We start from the raw sequence: 26,068 nt of genomic DNA on the forward strand, positions 1-26,068 counted from the left end.
TCCAAGTATCATTCTCCATCACTGCATTCATAAATGTCAAAGAACAAGATTTTTGTCTGATATACTTATGAGACTATACTTCGTCCATCGTCTATGTAAAAGTGTGTAATTGCCAAATAATACGAATAAAACTTTTACCAAAAAAATAATAATAATACAAATAAAACGTTAAGAAAATTTAAATCATGATCATTCATACTACGTGTCAAAAATTGTTACGGTATTATGCGACGAATGGCGGGCCCAACAAAATGATGAACGGAAAAACACCTCGGACTTTCCAGAATTTAGGTGGCGTGAGGCCGTCGCTGCGGGTCCAAAAACTAAGAAAGGATTACTGGGGAAAGGTCCGGTGCCCGATATTCGCACCCCGGCATCTCCTATGCTCAGTCGACTGCCACGGCTTAATTCCCAGCACAGCAAGGTTACCGAAACTAAATTATCGGGTGGTAATATCTGTGGCAGAAATAATAACTGACAGGAACGGAGCAGCCAATCGGATCACCTGCTTCTCTCTGGAAAAATTCTTTCCTTTCTCCACTCTTCGACTCCATTCCTTCCCATTGATTCCTCTCTCCTCTCCTCTCCTCTCCATATTATTATTATTATTATAGACTTGATACTATAAAACAGAAGGCCAATCGCTTCTCCTTCCTCCATTCTCCTCTCTGTTCTCCCTTCTCTTCCTTCCACGAACTCGGTGATAGTGAGATAACAATGGCGGAGCCGGTGGTGGACGCGGAGTACCTGAAGGAGATCGAGAAGGCCCGCAGAGACCTCCGAGCCCTCATCTCCAGCAAGAACTGTGCCCCCATTATGCTCCGCCTCGCGTGAGTTCTTCTTCTTGTTGTATTTTATCTTGGGGGTTTTGGCCTTTCATATCTGAACTCTCGATGTCTCTTTTCATTGGTTTTGTGGTCCTTTTCCTTTTCGCTGTTTCTGGTAAAGCTTTTATCTTTTGGTAGAAGGCCTGCATATCGTGCATTCACTTCTTCTTCCTCCTTTCTTGCTCACTTTCTCTTGTTCTTTGTGTATTCTTGCAGAGGTTTAAGGCTTTTATTTCTTGGTTTTATGCGATGTTTCTGTTGGTAGTTTTTTTTTTTTTTTTGGTTCCTTTCCTGATGGTTGGATGGTTGGATAAGCAGTTCTGCTCTGTTGATTTTCTTTTCCCTGTAATGATGTTTCTCTTAATAGTATGCCTGGTAGTAGGTGGTTGAGGCTTTGGTCACCTTGGTATAAATCAAGATGTTACAAAGAATCTCGTGTGGTTTCATTGATGTCTGTTACCTTCTTCACTCTGAGTTTAGAATAATACCGCTGAGATTGATGTCACCTGAGAGGAGATAATTATAATTTATCAACAGCATCATTGCGTGGATCCTAAGAGGAACGATATGATTTTGCTATGATAAAAAAAGGAACATCAGAAGATTATTGGAAACAGTTAGGAACTTTTTAATAAGTTATGGACTTCTTATTTCTATATGTTCCTCTTATCCTTCAATAAAGAAGGATTGCAGTATTGTTGCAATGCCAACTACCATACTCTTAATCAATACCAAACTCAACCAACATCTCTAACGAGGACGGCGGTTTAAGAAATTGTGCTTCAACATGAGTAGGGGTAGTGGGTGTTCATAAATATGTCGGAGAAAGTGTAGTTGCTGGAACTGTTTCTTTCTTACATAGGATAGCAAATTTCATAAGAAAACTTCCAGGTTCAAAAATTGAAGTCATCTCGTCCTCAAATGCCAAGTTTACAACTTAGTAATATGTTGTACTCATGATGGTGCTTCTTTAAGGAATCAAGTGCCAAAGAATTTTTGTTAACGCAAGTGTTCTTGTTATTTGTGTGCCTATGAAATGCTGGATTGTCTGATATAAGTTCTGTAATGCATCTTATCTGAAAACTAAGATATGTGAGGGCACCTATACTCTTTTGATAATCTAATGTCTAACATGAGTTTCTTCTTCTTTTTCCTTTCCTTTAATAGATGGCATGATGCTGGCACTTATGATAAAAAGACAAAAACCGGTGGTCCAAATGGTTCCATTAGGATGGAGGAAGAGTATAGCCATGGTTCAAATGCTGGTTTGAAAATAGCGATAGACCTTTTGGGTAAGTAATTCCATTTTGATATGCTTGCTACATTTCACCCATTATTTTTTCCACCTTTTACTGGATATAATCATGGAAAAATTGTTTTACAATAATGAATGCATCTCATTTTCTTGCTGTTTTATTTTTTTATTTTTTAAAATGCAAGAGTAGTGAGAAAATATAATAGTAATATTTTTCATTATAAGATTTTTCAATACCCACACATCAATTTGAAATTGTTGATGATCCAATCTGCTCATTTTTAAATTTCTCGAATGGTTATTTGCTCAACTAGATTTTATGTATGATCATCATCTTATCATTAGCATATAAAAATCAACTATCTGCATCCTAAATTGGTTAATTCTCCATTCAACATTTTCGCTTATTCTAACTCTTCTTTTAGAAAATCTAGTATATGGTAAATTTACTTGGGAAAAGAACTTTGGAAGAGAATGGTAATGTATGCAAGAGAAGAGAGGCGAGACAGCTTTGGGAAGTTGAATATGCAACAATAGATGGGGTAAAAGGTGGACATCATTGGATGGAAGAGTCAAGAATTAATATGGGAGAGATTAATGAATTATTTATTATATCCATCCAGTTAGATTTTAGTTTAATTTGGATGAAGATGCATAATGAATAATACAACGTGCTACTTTATGTTATTCAATATGCAGGTGGTATAAGAGTTTATTTCTCACCATATTAAATATGAGATTGCATTATAGTGGTCCAATGGAAAGATGTGCTTATGTGTGAAGTTACGTTGACAAAGTAGAGATAATGTTGTTCGGTGGTTTGATTACATTGGGAATTATGAATTTAATATTCTGAATAATTCTGCAAGAGATTCTATGGAGGTCTAAGGTCTCAAGCCCATGAGAAGTATACTATCACTTCACAAACCTCTCAGTGAAGGTTCAGTCATCTTTATGTCTTTGTGCATTTTTAGGATCTGTATGGTTTTGAATCTTCCAACAGTTATTTTTTATGTTCTATGGTCAAGTTTATCTTCTAAGGCTTAAAGAATTGGACACCATCTTGTCTGCTCTTCTCTTTGTATGTTTCAGCATGATGTGGTTGAGCACCTTCAATTGCAACACCTCTTTATTCTTTACAATACAGAAAATTTGAACAAGAATTTTGGCCCTGTATGGCTGTTTTAATCTTCCATTTCTCAAGTTCTGTAACAATCATTTGTATTTTTATGTTAAACTTTCCCAATTCATATTTAATGTATATTAAGTTCTGCTACTATTCTTCACTCTTCTCATTTTAAAGAAGTTTATCATGCCACTTCCAAAAATCATAAAGAAAGACAATAGTTTCAAATCAATTGAAAACTCAAATGCTCACTTTGTTTTTGTTACCTGTTTCAGAGCCAGTGAAAGCAAAGCATCCAAAGATTACATATGCAGACCTTTATCAGGTGATATCTGCACATTTTTTTCCCTCTAAACTTGTGCATATTTTCAAACGAACTTTAAATTATGTTCTATTTTACTTTAAATAAGATATAAAAGCCTTTTGTTTAGATCATATTCTTTTTTTTGCCTGTCAGAGTATATCTACTTTTGAGCATACTTAGTAAACTAAACTTTTGCCCCTTCTGTTTTTGAGTTGAGGTAATATGATAGTGATCAAAAGAGGAAAAAATATATGATTGCAATATGAAACCCATCCTGACTAAATAGTGATAAGCATCAGCAGGGCCGATGTTCCAGCTTAGTTTACTATATGCTCTCTGATATGGTCCTTTTGCCCACAAGTAGGATGTCCCTCGATTTTGGAACTAAAGAATTCGCTAAAGTACTCTTTTTAAAATATGTTGATTATCCTCTATATATTAATATTTTAGATTTGATCTAATAGTGCCAGAGCACTTGGAGCAACAAAAATATCTTTCTGTGTGACAGTTAAGAACTCTAAATAAGCACATTATTTAAGTATTAGAACCTTTTACTATATACTATTAGTATTCAATTAAATATATTGGAGCATCTGATCACTTTGCTTTTGATGTTCGCTAATCTGTTTATATTGAATGTGGTATATTTGTGGTTCACATTTAGCAATGTCAGAAAAGATGTCAAAAAATATAGTTGACATGGGAAGTAGCAATTGATAGGCATGACAGATGAATGAGTTTAGCAGTGCTGTCCACTATTTTTGCAGGATAAGCCTTGCTAGTTGTGGGTTTGTTATGGTTTTCCTCTATATTGGTGCATTGAAAATAATTATTTCGAGTGCCATTACCAGCTTGCTGGAGTTGTTGCTGTTGAAGTGACGGGTGGGCCGACCATTGACTTTGTCCCTGGAAGAAAGGTATGTGAAATAGTAATTCTGTAAAAATGTTTAATCAACTAGCACCTGCATATTAAGTGACTATGGTCTTCTACCAGGACTCGTCACAATGCCCAGAAGAAGGAAGGCTTCCAGATGCTAAGAAAGGTATGTTACAAATGTTTTTCTAGGGTAATATAATAAAAATTATCATCACATATATTTTCAAACTAAGTCTAGACTTGTCTGTCTCTAACTGGTCAGTCAGTGGCATGTATAATGAATGCTTACATGGAAATACTTTTGTTGCATTTTAAGAAAAGAAAAGTTACAAAAGCATTGTGAGAATGTGATTTTCATGGCGCTGTATGTGACTTTATATGCACCTAAAGACTGCGCCATTTACAGAGCTTTTAGAACTTGCTATTGAGGTAGATGTGAAGAGGCGGCTATCTTCTAAAAAGTCTTGTGCGAGAGTTCTGTGAGTGCAGATAATATTGTAGTCCAACTATTTATGATTTTCTTTAAGATTACACATTTTTGAGGGGGTATTAGTGTTTACATTTTTATGAAGCATTTTTTGTTTGTGTTATTCTGCTACCCCTGAAAGTCTATATGTTGAAAGTACACTATCTGAAGGCTATTGGATATTGGAGATGAATAAATGTGTTTCAACATGAGTGGGATAAAGCTAAACATGCAGAAATTGATTAGTAATGTTCCCATGTTAAATTTATATGATTCAGAATACTCATTTTCTTGATTAGATGTCCAACATATTTTTTGATGCATAGCATATATGCTTTATTTTAAGTTTCAGATGGATAACAATTTTATACCAAATCTGCACATTTTATTAAAAGAGAATGTTGCAGTTCACCTTCATTCAGTTTGAATAATTAAAACCAGGATATAAAAGGATAGGAAAATGAATGGCTTATATTTGAGTACTATATCATGTGTAAGACATGTTAGACTTACATTTCATAAGAAAAGAACTTTTTGGAATCAGTTTTCCTCAGAAAATATATGGAGGCAGTGAATCCATTTGGAATTAATAAGCATGAATAATCTTTGGACAACAAAATTAATTTTATAATTAGATGTTGTTGAAGATACTATGAGAGTTAGTTTATTCAGGACTAAAATGTAATGTAAAATTATATCGATATCATTAAGTAGGAAAGATTACTTGGTGTGGAATTTATTAAGGATGTAACACAGGGAAGTTTCTTCAAATCTATGGCATTCTTTTATCTTTATTCTGAAATTTGCTTTTAGCTTAACCCAAGCAAACCTTTTTTATTCTGCTCTTATCATTATGTTTGAATGGTCGAAGTTCTCTCTTATTTTACTGAATGTTTAATTATGAGATGGTCCGTGGATGATCAAACAACTATCGGCTTAACTGCGAAGCTATTTTTCCCAGTTAGCTATATATGTGTTTTTTGAGAATGCAGTTATATTTGTCTTTAAATTTCTGGTGGTTGGTAGCTTATGACAACTTATATGGGTCAATGCAATGTAGGGGTATCTCATTTGAGGGAAGTGTTTTACCGAATGGGTTTGTCAGACAAAGATATTGTGGCACTATCTGGTGGCCATACTCTGGTAAAATATTAACATAATTATGCAACATAGAGTTATGGGTGTTTTAGTATTTCTGATGATTATAGTTTCTGACAATTTATTTTTGGTCTTGGTGTTGAAGGGAAGGGCTCATCTTGAGAGAACAGGATTTGAAGGTGCTTGGACAAAGGATCCTCTCCACTTTGACAACACCTACTATGTGTAAGACTATTAGCTCAATAATCTTCTGACATAAATGTGTATGGCGATAACATGATATAATCCTTTCTCGCTTGAGCACTTTAAACAAATGAATCTCATTTGCTCTTCTCTGTACATAGCATCTATGAATTAAATCATGTATCTGTTTGTATTTTCATAATCAAACAAGGAAATTATAAAATTGACTCTTTGTTTATACTCTGTATCAGAGAACTACTGGAAGGGGATAAGGAGGGCCGCCTCAAGCTTCCCACAGACAAGGCTCTCTTAGGGGATCCTATATTTCGACGTTTTGTTGAGCTATATGCAAAGGTATCATCAGCATGTCTTCATTTTGCAGGACAGGAAGAAAGCAACAATTTTTCTTTCAGTCAATTAACTATACGACTTGGAGTCATCTCTTTCTGAGAATAGAATAACTGACCTCTGTTCTATGGCGGATTAGCACTTGCTAGTACAAACTCATCCCCAAATAAAAAGTTGAAACCACCTGTACAACTAGAGCTGTCAAGACGGGCCGGCCCGCCCCAACCCGCCCCGACCCACTCCGGCCCGTCTCTAAACAGGTCGGGGCGGGCTGGCCCATTTAACTGACAGGTTGGAAAAACCCCAACCCGACCCGTTCCGTCATGGGCCGTGGGTTAAACGGACCAATCCGTCAAAATTCAAAAAAAAAAAAAACTGTAAATAATAATATAAACTAAATTTCATATTCAATTTGAGCTCAAATCAACCAATCAAAGTCTCACATCTCAATTTTTAAAGTCATAAAATGAAATTGTCAAACTTAAACTAAATACTTAATATAACCTAAACTTAAAAGACTTTAAGTTTCAATTTTCAAAATAATTTAGAGGTAAATCAAAGTCCTAAAAAATTATCCTCCATATCATTATTGTGGTCCTCATCATTCAATTCTTCATCTTCTTCCTCTTCTTCATCAATTATCTCTTCAATAATATTAGAACCCTCTTTTGAAAAATATATATATATATATATATATATATATATAAAGAGATGGGTCAGCCCGTCCTGACCCGCCGACCCAAATGGGGTGGGTCATTTGACCCGCTTTTAAATGAGTTGTTAAAATATAAATCCAATCCGTCCCATTTACATGGCGGGGCGGACCAATCCGACGGATCCAACCCAAATTGATAGCTCTATGTACAACATTGTCTGGTAACTAACAGGTTCTAACATTCCCATTTAAATTCTCTCTTAGAAAAGAGCTACCTAACATTCCATAATCAAAATTTTAAATCGTTTTTGCATTTTTAGTGAAAGCAGTTACAATCTCTCTCTCTCTCTCTCTCTCTCACTCGCTCGAGAGATAGAGAGAGAAACAAAGAGGAAGTAAGGTACTCCCCCTCTTGGAAAAGCGGTTACAATCTCAATAGCCCTGCGTGAATGAACTTGTCTGGTTCTTCTCTTACATTAAACATTCATACATAGATTCTTGAAATAACACCCTTGGCTTTTTGTAGGATGAAGATGCATTTTTTAAGGACTATGCAGAATCACACAAGAAATTGTCCGAGCTAGGCTTTACTCCACCTCGCATCCGTTTGGTTAAGGCTATACTAGTACGAGGTGCTGTTGCTATTGCAGTTGCTGCTGCAGTGGTCATTCTGAGTTACTTATATGAAATTAAAAAGAAAATGGAGTGAATGACAAATCTGATTTATGTTGGGCATTATAGCTTCCTGTAAGGAAGTCAAATGCAAGCAGAGAGAAGAAAGCCCTTGTAAAGGGATAGCAGGGAGGATTTTGTATAAATTATAGACCAATAAATCACTGAATACTGTATTCTGTGACTGTTGCAGTTTAAATATCAAACAAGATGAATTACAACTTTACAATTCTTTCTGATGTCTCACATTAGTCCAACTAATACAATAAATATAAGCACGATATATCAGTAAAGGCTAACTGTAATATGCACAGTAATGGAGAAACATATCTTGATGAATACAATAAAGTTACTGGAAATGGGATGAAGTACCTGTTAATCATGTGCTGTACATTGTATGGCATAACTTCACCAGATAAACTTTGTCAAATTGCATTACATAACGAGAAACAATTAACTAAGGCAAAGTATTTTCTTTTTCTTTTTATCTTTGTGGTAAATTGTCTGTAAACTTGGTGGACTATGCAGTAGCTGTAGCCAATCTGCTACCTGTAGGACAGCATAAATAAGGAGGATAATGTGGTGTTCAGAATCATAAGAACCAGTACATGAAACTGGACTTGCAAGAAGAAGAAAATATCAGACAAATAAACAAAAATTTTACTAATAAAAGCATTACAAAATGGGGCTATTATTGAATTACTAAATTTGTTACAGCGAGTTATTGTGAGTTGCATACTTGGGATGCTTTGTTACCCAACAAAAATAATGTGGCTTGTGACAAGCTTATTCTAGAAGTAGTTTATTTGTGTCAGTGAAGATATTGCGATGACATGTCCTGACATTCTAATGTATGATAGTTATAACAAATAACTTGTGTGCTTCTACCGAAAAAAAAGAAAAACAACTTGTGTGCCATTAATTGGGAACGTTAGACGTCGGTTTCACTCTCTTTCTTTAAAATCTCTCTAAAGAAAAGAGAGATTGTAACCGCTTTCACTAAAAATGCAAAAGAGATTTAAAATTTTGATTCTGTAACATTAGGTAGCTCTTCTCTAGGACAGAATTTAAATGGAAAAGCAAGGTCATTAATGGGAATGTAATTCACATATTGACATCAGTTTTTGCCAGTTGTTTTATTGTGGTTCGATTGTGGAGAAGAAAGATTTTTTTTTTTAACCCATTCAACTTAAATCTTTCAAAAATTTTTTTAAAAAAATAAGGAAGAACTATGAAAGTAGGACTTAAGTCCTCTTTTCTTTCATTGATTAATTTATAATCAAAATATATAGTCTCTATTTATAATATCAAGATTCGTCTATTAATAATATCAAGATTGGTCTTTGCATAGTTCTGGTTGGATAATCCAAAATAGTCAAGACAAGTAAAAACAATCCAGAAAAAGTTAAAATTATTTAGGTGGTAGATTTTGATTTTTACATCCATTATGGCTTCTATCATTCCATCGGATTCTTCTTAAAGTGAAAGTTATACTCGGTCAAAATATTTTTTTCAAAAGAAAATTTTTGATTTAATCGATCCATCTTAAGCCCCCAAAAATAGAATTTAGACCCAATTGTTAGGGGTGACGCCCTCTTAAAGGATATGGCATCATGCTGTAGATCTCAAAAAATTACTTAATTTTTTTAAAAAAAATTATTTCAATCAGACGTCGATGATCAATGACCTTCAAAAATTGGTCTACAACTCAACTTTCTGACATTGATGGATCTTATTTCTGAACTCTATTCAACCTACTCATGGTGGCCAACATGATCAATACCAAATATGAGGGTCCTCGATCACGTTGTTTTGTTCTTACCTGCATTCATTTCCTCAATTGATATTTGCAATGTTCTTGTTAATTGGACAAATTGTGAATTTATATGTAAAAAGTAGATAATATACATCAAGATCGTGATAGAACATCTTGACAAACTGACCCCATGGTTGACACAGGGAACATAAACTTGCTTTGTACTTTTACCCTATAAATGATGATGATTCACCTTTATGCGATTGTCCTCACATGATATATTGATTATTAGCCTTACGAGACACAACTTCAACAGCATAGGTTCATCACTTCTTATGCTAGGAAATTGTTGCATAGCACACTCCAAAATTTAGAAATATGGTTTAGAACCATGCCATGCTTTATAAAGCCGTGCATGCCACACCTGACCCAAATTTTCAAAATTTTGCATCTTCCTTTTAATCATGTTTTGTTTGGTTCTAGTTCAAAATCCTGAAAGGTCATTGCATTGTTAGAATATGTTAAGTACCTTGATCAACTCTAGGAACTTATTTTAATGGATTTTGTTTTAATTTTGATGGTTTTTGGAAGTAATTCCATTAGAGCATGTGTTGGAAAATGTCCCAAAAGTCAATCGTCAACATATTGACGGTTGAGCAATTTTGTATTGTAATTGATTTGTTAATAAATTTTTGGCAATTTCATCATAAGTTTTCATCTTCTAATGAACTCCGTTGTTGTGATGAAATTCTTAGGACTATTTAGGTTCGATAAAGAGAGGATTTATCAATTAGTCCTTAAAACTGTTCACGATCAAATGATAGGCTGTTAATAAGGACGACAACTTCTATCGAGTATAGGTCGCTGTAGACCATATGAGTTGGTTGTCCTCTTAACCAAGGAGTGTGGAGACACTGGTATGGCATACAGATGAGATGTAAGGGTACATCGTCATTGAACGTGACCAACTCCAGAGCATTTTGCTGTCGAGAATGTCTCTAATGGGATATAGATATAAATGTCTCTTATACCTGAGATCGCCTCAGTGACTTGCAAGCAACTCACTGTGCTTTGGTACTGGACTAACTAAATTTCTAATTCAGTGACGGAAGGTTTCTGGGCACAGTCAAGTACTTGTGAAGTTGGAGTGTGATCAAGATGGGATTGATCACTCCAAGAGTTGGAGAAGAATGAGTTGCTGTATTTCAATTTAGCAAAATCTTGGTCAGGATAATCCATCAGATGGATTTGATATTTTGAAATACAATGTGGATAACCTGACAAAGTTGACAGTTGAACTCTGAGGTGTCCTATTAGCATTTTGGTCAAGGAGATAAATTATATGAAAACTATATCCGCATGGGTTCTAAGGATGTTGTTCTACACATTCTACCTATCCGGCCGTCGGATACTATTGCTAGATGGTCACTTTGATTGGTACAGAAATTTATTCCTGTACTACCGGCTTAGGTTCGGACCTATGAGGTCACACACATTAGAGTTCACGATCCGATCGGATGGTTGATCAACGATTAAGAATCGTTCTAGTGTTAAACGATCAATACGATTGACATTTAACCTAATGCAAGTGTTGCAGGAGGATCGATTAGCAATTCGATTGCTAATTAACTTAATTTGATTAAGCCAATGGGCTGAGATTAAGTCTGATTGAATATGATTTAATTAGATTTGGTTTGGACTTGATTGGATCAATTCCAATTAGTTTATTGGATAAGCCAAGTGCAAGAAAAAACTAGTCCTAGTCCAATTAGGACTTGGGTCAACTCAATTTTTAATTCGATTAAAAAATTAAATCAGATTTAAATCTAATTTAATCTGATTAAATTAGATTCTTAATTAGATTAAGACCTATTTTAATTGGGTTGATTTGATTTTGATTTGATTTGGTTTGAGAAACCAAATTTGAACAAGTCATACATTGAACCCTAGTAAGATTAGAATTCCACCTTGCGCCACCTTACCCCCCCACGCCCACTCTGTCTTATTTTGTGCGACAAAATCTTCTCTCCTAGGCCTTCACGCATGCCCAAAGCTTTTCACTCTTTCTTTCTTGCATGAAATGTAGTTGTGGACCAAGTCAAAGTAGGAATTAGTTTGGATTTCAAATTCTATGAGATAGAATTTTAGGAAACCAAAACTCTTTTCTTATGGTACTGATTTTATCCAAATTTTTTTTAAAATTTTTGTGGCTTTTATAGCACATATTATGTGCCCTTTGCTGGTGGTCCATGGTAGAAAAAGGAGGGGGCGCCCAAGAGTTGGGCACCACTTGTCTTGCCCTGTTTGGACTTTCTTTGACTAGGTATTTGACCTAAACAAGGACTCTTCATATCTCATTATTTAAGATGAATTTCTTCTTAAATTTTTTTTGAATTACAGAGCATTGAGAGACCTTTGGAGCATGTGAAAATCAAGAAAAAAGAGTATTGGGGCGTGGAGATATAATAGACACAAAATTAGATGTCCAAGTGAGAGCAAAGAGAAGAAGAAGATAGTCTTCTTCTAGGGTTGCTGAGTTCACCTCTTTTCTTCCTCCATCTGTGAGTTTTCTGAGAGTGTCTCACATCTAAAACTCCTCCTACTTCTCATCTTTGGAAGAGTCCAAATCAAGAAGAGGGAGGTATCTGATCGACCATCGAAGAAGGATCAGCACAGTACTAGCATACTGTGCTGATTTTCTGGACCAGAACTTCTAATTATGATTCGTGGGTTCGTGTGGACGACTCCTAGAGGTTGGACGTGTGCGCGGCTCGCAACATCATCCTCAAGCCTGGATCAGCAAAGTTAGAACGTCTAACTTGCATGGTAATATATCTGATCTATTATATTTTACGTACATTAGATGTAGTATAGAAATATATTGATATGATCAACATGTAGTTCTTGCTCTTTATATTTTAATTTCTGATTTAATGTCATGTAATAATCATGTAATAAGATCTTAGATCTAGGGATTCTCTGATTTTATAAGATAAATTTTGATTTATTTTAGTCTTTCGCTGCTTGATTTTGAAAAAAATTTCAAGATCTAATCCTGAAATCCTAGATATAGTTCCTTCAGCATGGTACTTTATGAGCGCTAGCTTGTGACTCATCAAACTTATGTATTATTTCCTTCAATTGGGACTTGAACCAGTAATTACCTTCTGGTGTGCTGTTTATTTGGTGTCGAACTCAAAGCCAATCTTAGAGGAAATATTCTATACATTCAACAATTTCAAGCTCAGATTATTCAAAAAACTCAAACCCTCAAAGTAGGATTCGCCTTCCTTCACTTGGATCTACCATTAGATCGCACGGTAGTTACTGTGGGAGATATGCATATTAGACTCGGGTTGTATCTTTTGCACACAAGAGTGATCGATTTTTTTTCGCGATGTCAACCATTGGATTGTGTTTTGTATAGATTCAAAAGCACTCCAATCTCTATCTTTTGGTGTCCACAGAAATCTCGAAATGAATATTGCATGATCCAATAACTGATTTCATTAAAAAAGAGAAATCATTCTTTCCAGCGAAAAATACAATCCAAACCTATGTAGTCTTGCAGATGGATGGGTGAAATAGTTTGAAGTACTTTGAGATCTGTACAAAATATGATTCAATAGTCAATATCATCACAGAAGATCAATCATTAGAAGATATAACCTGAACCCATATATAATATAATTGCATTCAACCATCAATCATTTGTATCAGCACTATTAGTCAAAATATAGTGTGGTTGTGATCTTGGACCTGATTGCATGAAAATGTGCTGTCTTCATCATTTGGTTATGAAAATTAATAATAGTGGTGATTTATGTTATACGTAGGGATGGGCAATTAGATGGATTTTTCTGAATGCCGGACTTTAAGTTAAAATTTGTTCGGATTTGGGATGTATCACCACTGTAGACAAAATAGAGTGTGATCTGATTGCATGAAGGTATGTGCTATATCTCCATCATTTTGTTATAGAAATTAATAATGGCAGTGATTTATCTTATATGTAAGGATGGCATTCAGACGGATTTTTCCAAGTATCCAACTTTAACTTAAAAGCCATTCGGGTCTGAGACGGGTCTGTCTTAACCAACAAGGCACAGTTGGGCTCCATTTATAATGGATTGATGATTTATTTAGGCTTAATCACTAAAAAAATTTAGAAAAATGTTGGAGATTTTCAATTTCATCTTGAATTTCAATTTGATGCAATCAAGTCATCAAACTGAAAAAGTTCAATTTGGACTCTAGCTATGGATTCCATCCAGCCTTGGTTATGGAATGGTCACGTGAAGTCATATGATAGAGTTATATGGTGGAAATATAGGTGGCAAAATATCACCCAATCCGTCAATCTGATCCGTATTTGACCCATCCTAAACAGATTTGGGTTTGGACTAAACAGGTTTGGGTCGTAAATAGGTCAACCCGTTTGACCTGTTTAATAAATGGATTGGGTTCAGATTTCAGATGGCAGACCTGTTTAACCCATTTAATCTGTTTAATTTTTGGGTTGGGCCAAATTAGCTTGTGTATTATTGATTGGGCCGTTTAAATAGATTAGATGATGGGCTAATGGGCTCCTCAAAAAAAAAGCATGATTTTTTTTTTCCTGTTCCTTTGATCCCACAGTCAAAACCCACGGTGGAAGACACGCCACGCTACTTATTGTATTTCATTGATTCCCCTTTGCTACTCAAAATCTCAAATCCCTACTAGGGTTCTTCCCCTCCCTTTCTTCTTTTGCGCCGCTGTTGTTTCGGAGACAACGCCAATCAGTGGTCGACGGCCACTGATCGTGGTGCAAGTGACTGAGAGGAGACTGAGGGAGGTGTGGGAGTGCTGGTATGTGAGCTCGAGATGATGGAGCATGGGGAGGCGGAGACACTCGGCAAGTGAGACAACGACAATGTGCGCAAGAGCACTGGTGCCACCAACGAGTCACCAGATCTTTTGATCGGGGCCACAGCAAGGAGTACCGTCGGGGGATTTCCTGGACGGAAGAGGAGCATAGGGAGCTCTGACAACTGCAGTCATCAGATCTCTTTCAATCAGGGCCACGGCGAGAAGCACTGCCAGGGGATTCCCTAGGTGGAAGAGGAGAGGAGATGCGGAGAAGCACGGTCGGGCAGAGTAGGTGAGGTCTATGAGGGTGGAGATGCAGAGAGGCGGTCGGACAAAGGAGCAGGTTTTTTTTTTTCTGTGGTCGGGCGAAGTAGGTTTTTTTTCTTTAATTTTTTTTAAACGGGTTATAAACAGGTTGGATCGGATAACCTGTTTATTAAATAGATCGGATTCAGATTTTAAAATCTGACTTGTTTAATAAACAAGTCGGATCTGAATTCAGAGTTTTTTGGTTCAACCCATATCTAACCCGACCCGTTTATATCCGACTCAACCCAATTGCCATCCTTAGATAGAAAGAGCTAACTTGGACAAGATAGTTCGGGATGAACTCCAATGGCCTCTCTCCTCCTCCCTCCTCTTCTCCTCAACATTACCACCACCCTCCTCCCCCAATCCCTTCACCACCAAAGCTGCCGCCTTCTGCTACCAGCACCGGAAGGACCCCCACCACGGCCCCCTCTCTCTTTTCCTCCTCTCCAAACTCTCCACTCTCTCCCCGCTCTCCTCTGCCACCACCCCACTCCCCTCTTTCCTCCGCTTCACTGGCCACGTCCTCTGCTCCTCCCACTCCCACTCTCCTCCCTCTCCCTCTGACTTCTCCAACTACAACCATGCCAACTTTTTCTCATTTAGCGAATCACTCTCTGACAGTCATGATGCCTTAAGATCTACTCCTCCGACATCAACTCTACTGCTGACAGCCTGACACCTTTTGCTGCTACTCCCTTGCTCCTCCCGTCCAGACTTCTTCTGCTCCTACTCCTTCAATGCCAACATTGTCGGTGCTTCTTTCTCCTCCTGCGCCGCCGCCTCCTTCTCCTCCTATGCCACCACCGCCAACGTTCCCAACCTCCACTTCTCCTATGATCCCTCCGTAGTCCATCACCCCCTCACCTTCTCCTACTCATTGGAGTCTAACTTTGGTGGCTAGCGCTTTTTCTCCTACAGCCAATGGGCCACCGCCTCCCCAGCCACCTTCTTCACCTATGCCACCAATGCCAATATCCTTGGCACCGGCTTTGCTGGCTACAATGAGGCTGCCACCACGGCCAATGACACCTTCTCAATGTATGGATCCCTCTCGAACCAGCCGTTAAACATCTTTTGGATGTATGGTGATGGTGGGAGCGACGAGGTGGAGAGCTTCATGACCTACCAAAGAGGGCCAACACTGGCAAGGACACCTTCCATTCCCATGCGAAGCACGGGATTGTGGCCCACACTGAGTTATTGAACTACAGGGCCTCCTTTAATCCTGAGTTGGATTCTTTTAATGTGTACATGGAAGGAGCCATAAACCCAGCACCTTCTGCCACATAACTTTGTCACATAACCTCACGTGACCATTCCATAATGAAAGCCAGATGGAATTCATAGTTAAGATTCGAATTGAACTTTTTTGATAGTTTGATGATCTGATTATATTAAATTGATATTCATGGATATTTTAGGTATTTTATTTCCTTTCCCCTCCCACCTGCCTCACTCCCGTGTCACCCCTTCCCCCTCCCCGACGGTCTTCCCCCCTCCCTTAGGCACTAGTAACATCCTACCTCGTGGTCTTCCCTCATCTCTCTCCCATCCCCCACAACCGACGCTCATGCCCCCCTCCTGTGTGCTCGTGCCGCCCCCCTTAAGCACTCTCTCTTCTTTCTTCTTCTCCACCATAGCCCCCCCCACACCCCCACTGGCGGTTATGCCCCCCCGCCCCCCTTGCTCATGCCACCCTCCTTTTCCATGACCGCACCACCTCCCTACTCGTGCTGCACCCCCCACCCTTTTTTCTTTCTTCTTCTTCGCTGCAGCCCACCTCCCCTTCCACGACCGCACCACCTCCCTGCTCGTGCCCCCCCATCCTCTCTTCTTTCTTCTTTTTCGCTGCACCCTCTCTCTTCTTTCTTCTCTACCACCCACCTGTGGGTCCTTTGCTTGTCGATGCTCCCCCACCCATGCGGCTCCGCCACCGCACCCTCTCCCTCGCCAATGGTGCCCCCACCATCCTTCTGTGGGTCCTATGCCCATCGATGCTCGGCCCTTCGCCCATGACACCCTTGGTCCACCTTTGCCTACCGGATCCGCTGCCATCGCCGCTCCCAGCTCCTTCGCCTTTCAGGATGGCAGCTAGGGATTTTGAAAAAAAATACAATCCTTTACAACATTGAAATAATTCTAATTTTTGAAATATTTATCGCACCAATCATGCATATGGGCCCCTCGTCCAATTGAAATCTATATGATCCATATTTAATCTAATAGTCAAAAATAAATAAAAAATAAAAAAAATAAAAGACTCTTTGAAGCATCGTAGCAAAATTCAATTGAAAATCCTCAAACAATTCATGATATTTTCGTGATTAAACCATTTATTTATATCATTCAACAACCCGCTCCATGCCTCCCACATGATTGAGACTTTTAAGGACAGAATGAGAAGAGAAAAAATAGATCGATCAATTTTTTTTCCTTTTTGCATCTTTTTCTTTTCATTTCATTCTCTTTTTTGGAGATCTGTGGGGGAAGGAGAGCACCTAAGCTGGATCGAGGGGTTTCAGGTTCCGATTGGGGTTTTTGCCTCAAGCAAATGGGATGTTGTGTGAGTTGTGGCAGTGTGAGTTGGTCCCTTGGGAATTTGAGAGTTTAATCTGGGTATATTTTGCAGGGTTTGGGGATTTTTGATAGAAAGGATTCTTGTTTGGCCCTAAAATTTTCAGTTCTATCCTAACTCACCCCACACTAAATCGCTTCCTTTCCAAAGGTACGTTCTCATCACTCTCTTCTCCGATCTAAGTTCCGCTCTTTTTCTAAAATCTATTAGTTATTATTTCTTTTTTTTTTAGGATTTTTTCCTCTTTGTTTTTCTTCTCCATCAGGTCTTCGATCATTTTTTTCTTTTTTTTGTAGGGGGGTGGGGGGGTTTACTCTCTTCCCTAGTCCATTCCTCTCTATCTCTTTTGTCCCTCACCCAGACCCCACTGCTGACTTCTCATCCCATCCCTATTTGGAAACCTAACTCTAATCCCCAACCCAATCCTTATCGTAATCCTCTAAATGAAATTTTCAAACCTAAGAAACCCTAACCAAAATAACCTTAATGTTAATACAAACACTTACTCTAATAACCTTAACCCTAACCCAATTTCCAAACTCAATAATCTAAATCCTAACCCCAACCCAAACACAAACCCTAACCAAACCACAATTCTAACCCAAACCCAAACCCAACCTAAAGCAAATCCAAATCCAAACCCTAACCTAAATCTCAATCCAACCTAACACAAACCCAACCCAAACTCAAATCCTATCCTAAAGTTGAATCCCATTTCTCACCCAAACCTAACCCAAACCCAATCCAAATCGAAACCTTGACCCAAACTCAACCCTAATCTAAATGTGAAAACAATTTCACAACCTACCCAAACCCAACAATCCTATAACCAAAACCTGATAATCCAAATCCAATAACCCATTAATCCAACAACCTAAAATCCACCAAATCAAACCCGATAACCCATTAATTAGTTTATCCGAAATCCAATAACCTGAGCCCAACAACCCGATACCCACTAATCCAAAAAATCCAACATCCAAACATCGATTGACCAAATAACCTAACCCATTAACTAAAACCTGTTAACCCATTAACTAAAATGCAATGTTTTTTTTTCCTGTTATTCCCTTTCCTTCCTTGCTGATTTCTCATCCGATGGCTTGAACTTCTTTCCCTCATGTTTACTTCTGTTTGTATTCTTTTTTTCCTTTGTTCTTTCATCCCTTAATCCCAAAACTTGGAAGCTACTACATCCTTCCAAATTAGGGCCTCTCAAAAAAAATTTTTTTAGCTCTCCAAGCCACCCTGAGAGCTTCATTTGACTGGAAGTGTAAGGCTTCTGCATCTGCAACAGTGTCCCTCAAATTATATTTTGTATAAGCAGAGAAAGTCTATCTAAACTGCAGCAACACTCTCCATGCTCTTGATGAGAAACTCTTCATGGTTTCTCATATAACTTGATTGCAAATTGATGAGGAAAATCATTAAATTTCCACCCCAAAACAAACAGAAACCAAAAAGAAAAACCTTACCCAGATTTCAATCACTCCTATTCTTAAACTGCTCTGATGCTACTACCTTTCTTTGTCATTCTCCCTAACTAGTTGCCTCTACTCTTCCAATGGAGAAATGGGTGAAGAAAGAAAGTTGGAAATGATCCGAATTTTGCAGATCCTTTTTGCAGTCTTATTCCTTCTCTCAAACATTTCCAAATCCTTTTCCTTCTATTAAAAAAAAAAACTTATCTTTTCTCCTTTAAAGGCTAAGTATCTCACCTCTCTCTCCTAATTAAGAGGTAAGGTAGGCCTCTGAGATGGCTTTCCTCCTGTCTATGTGTATTTTTTTCTTTTCCTTCTCTCTCTGCAGATCCTATAAGTCATTTTGATGTGGTGTGCATCCTGATATGGCATGCAATGAGGATACCTAATGCAGATTGGTTTGCTGATTTGGTATGGATGCGGCCTTTTGTACGATTTTTCTTTGACTTTCTATGCCCAAGTTTTAGGGATGGCAGTCAAGCGGCTATTTTCTATCCCAAATCCTAATAGGATCCATTTAACAAACCCTATAGGGTTTGGGACAAGTTTGGGATTTGTCCCTCGGGTATCTGCTATCTGAACCCGTTTATATATAAATACCTAAAACCCTAGTCAACATCTAAGCTTTTTTATTCTTCTCTTTCCTATTGTTTGGCCGCTCCAAGCTTCTCTATTGTTCCCTATTCGGCTACTCCAAGCCTCCCACCTGATTAAGACTCGTGAGGAAGGAAACATAGAGGGAAAATTAGGGGAAAAGAAAGTACACAATGCCATCTTACATCTAATCAGATAATTAACCAACACTAAAATAAAATGAAGTATTGAAGATGCTTTGGAAGTGTTACCTGAATTGGACTCTATTCCAACATTTTGCAGAGATTGAGATCCATCCAGAAAGGAGGCAGCAATCTCTCCGAGAGTGATCTCCCCCAAGTAGGTACTATATCATGGTACCTGTAAATCTCGAAGTCCAGCACATCTATTGCATGAGAATTACTCGTTACTTACTGATATAAAATGTCAGTAGTTCTGCTATAGAAAATGCAATGTCTTCTGCATCCAGCAACATCCTTACAAAAAACAAGATAGTTTCTATATTACTTCATTGATCTATATACCTCATTGTCACCTTCAACTGATTACCATTCGGATAGGTTGCCTAGCCTCAACTCATATATGTGAAAACATCGATTGAAAGGTTCCATGCCAAAATCAGTATTATGAGTGATAAGAGCTGCACAAATATGTACAACAATAACAACTGCATAGATGCTAGCATTTGTGAACGCCACAGAAAGCAGATAATCGGAGATGTTGGAGATCTTCACAATGACATCTAGGTTATTGTTCGGGAGATTGTGCCATTGAGATACCATTATTGCTGTTGAGGTTGTGGTGGGAGAGATGGGGTGGGTTTGTAGTGTTGTTGCTTTCTAGTGCAAAGTTTGGGTTTGTGAAATGGCTTCTCCTTTCAACCCCAGATGTATCGATTTGCCAGATATCAACCTTGTGGGGCCTCAGCTATTTTTTATGACAAGATCTATGCAGCTATTATTGTTGTATGTAGTCGTGCAACTCTTATCCTGATTTTAATGTCAAACATTTCAATCGATGTTTTCGCATATATGAATTGAGGCTGGGCAACCTACTTGAGTGGTATTTGATTGAAGGTCACAATGAGTTATACAGATTGATGAAGCAAGAGAGGACTATCTTGTTTTTAGTAGGGATATTGTTGGATGCAGAGGAGATTGCATTTTCTATAGCAGAGCTACTAGCCTTTCATATCAGCAAGTAACGAGTGATTCTCATGCAATAGATGTGCTGGACTTCGAGACTCGTAGGTATTATGATCCAGTACCTTCTTAGGGGAGATCACTTTGGGAGAGATTGCTGCCTCCTTTTTGGATAGACCTCAATCTTTGCAAAATATTGGAATTAAGTCCAGTTTAGGTAATGCTTCAAAAGCATCTTCAGTACTTCATTTTATTTTAGTGTTGGTTAATTATCAGATTAGATGTGAGATGACATTGTGTGACTTCCTGAAAATATTTTCTGGAAAAAAAAAATTACATTGATTCACAACTAAACTTGTAGTTTGATGATATTGCAGTTTACGGTTTATGCTCTGCCAATTATATAATCATTTCTGCAGCACAGTTTTGCACTTTAAACTGTCAAGTGGAAATATTTGATATGCAGTACTTTTCATCATATTGGAGCATAAATGTTGTTAAACAAGCAGCTTAGTGCTGATACATTTTTTTTTTGGTAAGTGCTTAGTGCTGATTCATTGATAATCTCATATTGCCTTGGTAGAAATTTTGACTTGACATTGAACAATCTCCTACAAAGAACAATGATTCACTTAATGCAATTATCCTGTCATGTCCCTTTTGATTCTTAGCTATATGAGACAGAAGCTTCAATATTTCAATTCTTATCTTCTTTTTTTAATTATTCTTCAAAGGTGATGCAGGACTCAGTAAAATTTTAGTCAAGTGATGCTTCCGTAAATTATCCTTTATGAACTTAGGCATGGTATAGGCGTGTTTGAAGCCTTTAATTTTTTTGCCTTTCAGTTCGTTTTATCTTTTTCAGTTTGAATCTCTTTTGAGATCATGCAATGACTGTGCTTTATAAGTAAAGAAGTTTAATATTAGGTTTAGGAATTAGATTGATGTGCCAATTGCCCTTTTGTGTTCATAACGAATTCCACAAGCCATTGCTTTGTAGGTTGATTTGTCCTTATTACATACCTTCGGGCTCAATAATTTATATTACTGCAGCCTTCAATCTTCGAAAGGTTTTTGCTTTAACAATTAATTAGATGTTAGTGATGTATGTTAAAGGTTCTACCCCACTGCGAGCTCTATCATTTGTTATGGAAGCTCAAAAGCAATCTAAGAGCTATTTCATACAGCCCAACAATTTCCTAGTTGAGATCATAATTTTTGCTGCCAATCTCAGTTAAAAGACTGAACAAGTGCTAACTCGGGCTGGTTAGAAGGCTATTTGATGCTTAATGTTTTTTCTTAAGTCATACCTTCTTAATGTATGAAATAGCAGGGAAAACCATGCTTTGTCTGTAGACCTTAATATGCTAATATAGGCTAATCGTGTGCAAGTTTCTTAGTTATAATAATGCAAACTTCCAAGTAATTTCAGACCACAAAAAAAGGAAGAAAAGAAGAGCTGATAGTGCAAGGGCATGTGTGTAACCACGAAAGAACGGGGTACAGCAAAAGGTACAAAAAAGTTGTGGGCACATAGGATGATGATTGACCGATATCCTCGTTGAAGACAGAGGCTAGGAGTTGTGTCTTAGGGTCAGGAAAGAGGATTGAGAAGAATTGGATAATCTTTCTATAAAAGTTTTGAGAAGCTTGTGCAGGGTGTCAGTGACAACAAATAGCTAAGTGGGTAAAACAATGTGCAAATCTGACCTTGAATAAATATGCCATGTCGATACTGCACTTATATGTTTTCCACTTTCTGTTTTCTCTACTCTTCCTTTGTTTATGTTAGTATGAATTAATGACTACCTTGACAGAGTCTGTTAATAAATGCATTGATTTTATCCACTTATTTCCGTCCAATTTTTTCTTCTAGATAACTTTTCTTCTAGGATATAATGATTTCTAGATTTCAGAAATAAAAAAGAACATGGTTTTGAAATCTCCAGTGATCCATATATTTTAGCTTTTAATTGATCCCTGTTTTAATTATGAAAGTATTCTTGCTTACTGGTTTGCTCTAAGGGAGAAAATTTGAAGTTTAGGATCTTTCATTGGACTTAAAAAATGTTGGTTGACTAGATCTTTTGTTAAGAAAATATTCAAATGAAATGCTCTTTAAAATTTGAATATTGTGTAGCATGTTTTTTGGGGAAATAAATGCATGAAGAAAAAGTTTGAACTAAGCTATGAATATCCCACATCAAGCTTGGGGCAGGCCTTGATTGCTGGAAATTTCTATCCGAGCTACCAGATCCTTATTAGAATCTTGCTTTTGCTCATGTCCCTTTTCTTAGTGCTCTTGCTCTGCCTTAATTATCTTTTATTGCGGAGTATCTATTCTGAATCCATCTTAATTGAATAATGTTTATGGCATCCATTTCTTTTACACTTTTTCAGTTCCTATATCATGTATGTCTATAATATGTCAGACATCTTTTATTTTATTCAAATTCTGGTGGGTTGTTTTCATACCCTAAGTATCTTAGGGGATCATCAAATCCACTCTGCGCCTTTGCTGAATTAGGTAAGAAAGGTTGTGCTACATCATGCTTAATATTTAAGAAGCTGATATGGAAAGTTTTGTGCTGCTATAGAAAGATGGTCCAAGTCATAAAATGTTGAACTAGAGGTCCTAGTGGCCCTGCTAAAATCTAAAGATAAAGTCAACCCTTCTAAAAAGTTAAGTTTCTTAAGCTGTAATTAACCACATGGCTGATTACCAGACCAGAAAACATATTTTGTGCAGCATTTGTCCTTAGATCAATAGAAAAGAAATATTGTATTCAATGAAACAAAGAAAATGTAAAGAAAAAGTGATAGCGAGCTTTTATGGTGGAAATTATAGGACATTATGTAATTACTCCATGATACCGTGATATAGAGGGCATATATTAAAACATAGAAATGTAATTTTAGTAATTAATCTAATCCAAAAGGTAATGATGTCCTCAGAGATGTGCAAGGGTCACTTCCTGAAAGACAACTTTGCAAAGGGAAAACCTAATTATTGTGTAACATGTTTGGTAATTTCAAAATGATAGTTCTGGCAAGAGCAATGCTAGGGATAAGATCATCTGGAAACCACCAAAACCTATTCTCATCTCTTCAAACCTTAGAATATTTCTCAATTCACATGTGTTTTTATTCTTGCAAGAAAAAGGGGGGGCAAAGCTACGAGAAAAAAAGAAGAAACCAATCCCGCTCGATGAGATTTTCTATTTTGGCAGTACATATATGCATACAAACATGTGCTGACTCATAGTGGCCTGTATGGTATCTGCAACAGTACGATTCTATAGTGTTGGCCAGATCTATAACTATGAGCTGTACACAATCATGTTTGCGACAGGTATTTATAGTCCAATAAGTCAATACTGAGGAAAACTTAAAGCAATCTGAGAATTAAATGTTAAATAATGAAGAACATAATTTCTCATCTTTAATTTGCCAGGCTATAAAAGTAAACATTTATATATGATTTTGCAGAACAATCATGATTAGCATTAAGTTGGATGACAGAACCTTGTAACATGACAATTTTACTTGGCCGGGAAGTTTTCATTCTTGTTTACTTTTGACCACTGGTGCTTCTTTGTCAGCTTCATTAATGGTTGTTATGATTCGACAGGCTTTGACATTTGGGACTTTCTTTGTTAGTGATTGTAGAAATTGTTCTTACATTTTCCATGGATGTCGACCATCTAGTAGTGATTAGCTATGGCATCACATATGTTGGAATATATTTGTTCTCTTCCACAGTTAATCCACTGCATTATAGATGTTATTTCATCTCCTTTTAAGCATTAGTTGCTCTTTATAATATTGGTCCCACATGCTACCAAGATTGCCTTGTTGCTGTTACTCAGATGAAGGGGCAGCGGCAGTCATTGAGGGTAAGCCTGGATTTCTTGCCCCCATGAGGATAATTAAATTGGTGGCTTTGGGAAACATCCAACAAAATTTTTGATCATCTCAGTTCAGGAATTCATGACATAAAGTTGCAGCTTTGCTGTTTTCTTGTTAATGATTAATCAATCTTCTAGTTGTTTATTATTATTATTATTGTTATTATTTTAATTTTTTGATGGAAATCTTCTGGTTATTACCATTGTTCTCCATCCGCATAATTGTCAGAGTAGGAGCATCGTATAAGGAGAGGAATTTTAATTTTGGGCCAGGATCATAGCTGACCAAAAGGTGAGGAGATGGCTATGGTTGTTATTTGCTGTCGTGGGAATCAGGCCATCAATGGTTTGGTTTGTCAGCAGTGATGCAGGAAGTATTTGGCTCTTATTTTTGTGAATGTGTTGTTGTTCATTGTGAACTAGGCTATCAATGGCTTTGATTATCAGTTGAGTTATAATCGCACATCAATTAATGGCGAAGATATCTCATATGTTGCATGGGTGATGATTGTATGACCGGATATGTTTTTTTTCTTAAATATAATACATTCATACGTTGTTGATATGCCACTATTGGCTGAGAAGAATACTTTAGAATATGATTTATATGATATTATACCGTTTCCTATATGTTCCATCGTTCTAAGTTGTTCAATATTGTCATTCTTGCAAGAAGATCAGGAGAGGTGGGGATTGGTTCAAGGCCATGGCAGGCCCAAGGAAAGATGATGTTTATCGGTTTCGGATTGGGAGGGAATGATGGACCCACAATGTGTGTGGGCAAATTGCTTACATCCAACCTTTGAAGAAAAAATTATTGGCTAGAATGGCTGTGCCACGTGTATTTTGGATCATTCAATAAAATATCATATATCATTCATTATTGAAAAAAAATCACTATCATCCAAACTTGGTAGAAAATTTTGAATGGAAAAATGTTCATTGTTATCCATGTTAGCTAGCTGATATTTTTTGTTATTTTCAATGGAAAAAGGTTTACTTTTTTGGGTTGATATACATCATCAAGTGCCAAAGTGGTGCTTTGTTGGAAAAAAAGAACACTATCATATAAGCTCGGTTGAAAATTTTGAATGGAAAAAAATTTAGTTTAATCACTAGCTTACAACTTCGGCTGATTTGGATAAAAAAAAATTTTTTTTTTTGGATGGTGTGGCAATTTTTTATTGGAGGGCTCAAGGGACATGGAAAAATAGTTTTAACCAAAAATCTCCCCGCTTCGAAATTGGGCATTGCATCTAATTGACGCGTGGTGGCATCTTAATTGGAGACGGTATGCTTCGTCTCTCATGTTTACCAAGTTTAGCATGTTCCTGTTTATCAAACTCTTTCTGTAAGCAGACGAGGTCCTTTATTATTATTATTTTTTAATAATGTTAAGAAACTGGGAAAGGAATAAGCCTAGCAAAAATCTAGTAAGTTTACCGACTTCTTCTTAGACTCTCAATCCCAATTAGTTTGAAAAGACAAATAAATAAATATAAAAGCATAACTTTAGGTCTGGCAATCCAATGTTTGAAACTTTGCATGCGTGGATTGGAGAGAGAAGGAATGGGCAAGTGTTCTTCGGATTTACCGCCAGCCCCGCGAATCTATTAGACGGTGTGATGAATGGTTGGT

The 26,068-nt window shown here is 37.2% G+C and overlaps 1 protein-coding gene and 1 pseudogene across 3 annotated transcripts; both read left to right on the plus strand.

Moving 5' to 3' along the window:
• The first annotated feature begins 503 nt into the window (after positions 1–503).
• On the plus strand, positions 504–24,884 carry LOC105044047 (probable L-ascorbate peroxidase 4, peroxisomal). Of its 3 annotated transcripts, none has more exons than XM_073255461.1 (9): positions 504–830; positions 1,995–2,119; positions 3,484–3,533; positions 4,364–4,429; positions 4,507–4,555; positions 5,916–5,998; positions 6,099–6,178; positions 6,388–6,490; positions 24,392–24,556. In XM_073255461.1, exons 1-9 carry the CDS (start codon positions 718–720, stop codon positions 24,443–24,445), a joined length of 723 nt encoding a protein of 240 aa, XP_073111562.1. In that variant the 5' UTR covers positions 504–717; the 3' UTR covers positions 24,446–24,556. The 3 variants fall into 3 exon arrangements, with proteins under 3 accessions (XP_073111562.1, XP_019705319.1, XP_010920129.1); XM_019849760.3 differs by lacking the exon at positions 24,392–24,556 and adding an exon at positions 24,660–24,884 and having other exon boundaries at positions 511–830; XM_010921827.4 differs by lacking the exon at positions 24,392–24,556 and adding an exon at positions 7,666–8,040 and having other exon boundaries at positions 524–830.
• On the plus strand, positions 14,720–16,020 carry LOC140856907 (uncharacterized; annotated as a pseudogene).
• Positions 24,885–26,068: the final 1,184 nt, after the last annotated feature.

The sequence above is a fragment of the Elaeis guineensis genome, chromosome 4 (genome assembly GCF_000442705.2).
Source record: "Elaeis guineensis isolate ETL-2024a chromosome 4, EG11, whole genome shotgun sequence".
Taxonomy (NCBI): domain Eukaryota; kingdom Viridiplantae; phylum Streptophyta; class Magnoliopsida; order Arecales; family Arecaceae; genus Elaeis; species Elaeis guineensis.

Bases quoted from the DNA above. Each gene is read 5' to 3' on its own strand.
- LOC105044047 (XM_010921827.4), top strand. From the start codon at position 718: ATGGCGGAGCCGGTGGTGGACGCGGAGTACCTGAAGGAGATCGAGAAG. The intron at 4,556-5,915 runs GTATGTTACAAA...AATGCAATGTAG, and splicing joins GCTTCCAGATGCTAAGAAAG to GGGTATCTCATTTGAGGGAA. The intron at 6,491-7,665 runs GTATCATCAGCA...GGCTTTTTGTAG, and splicing joins TTGTTGAGCTATATGCAAAG to GATGAAGATGCATTTTTTAA.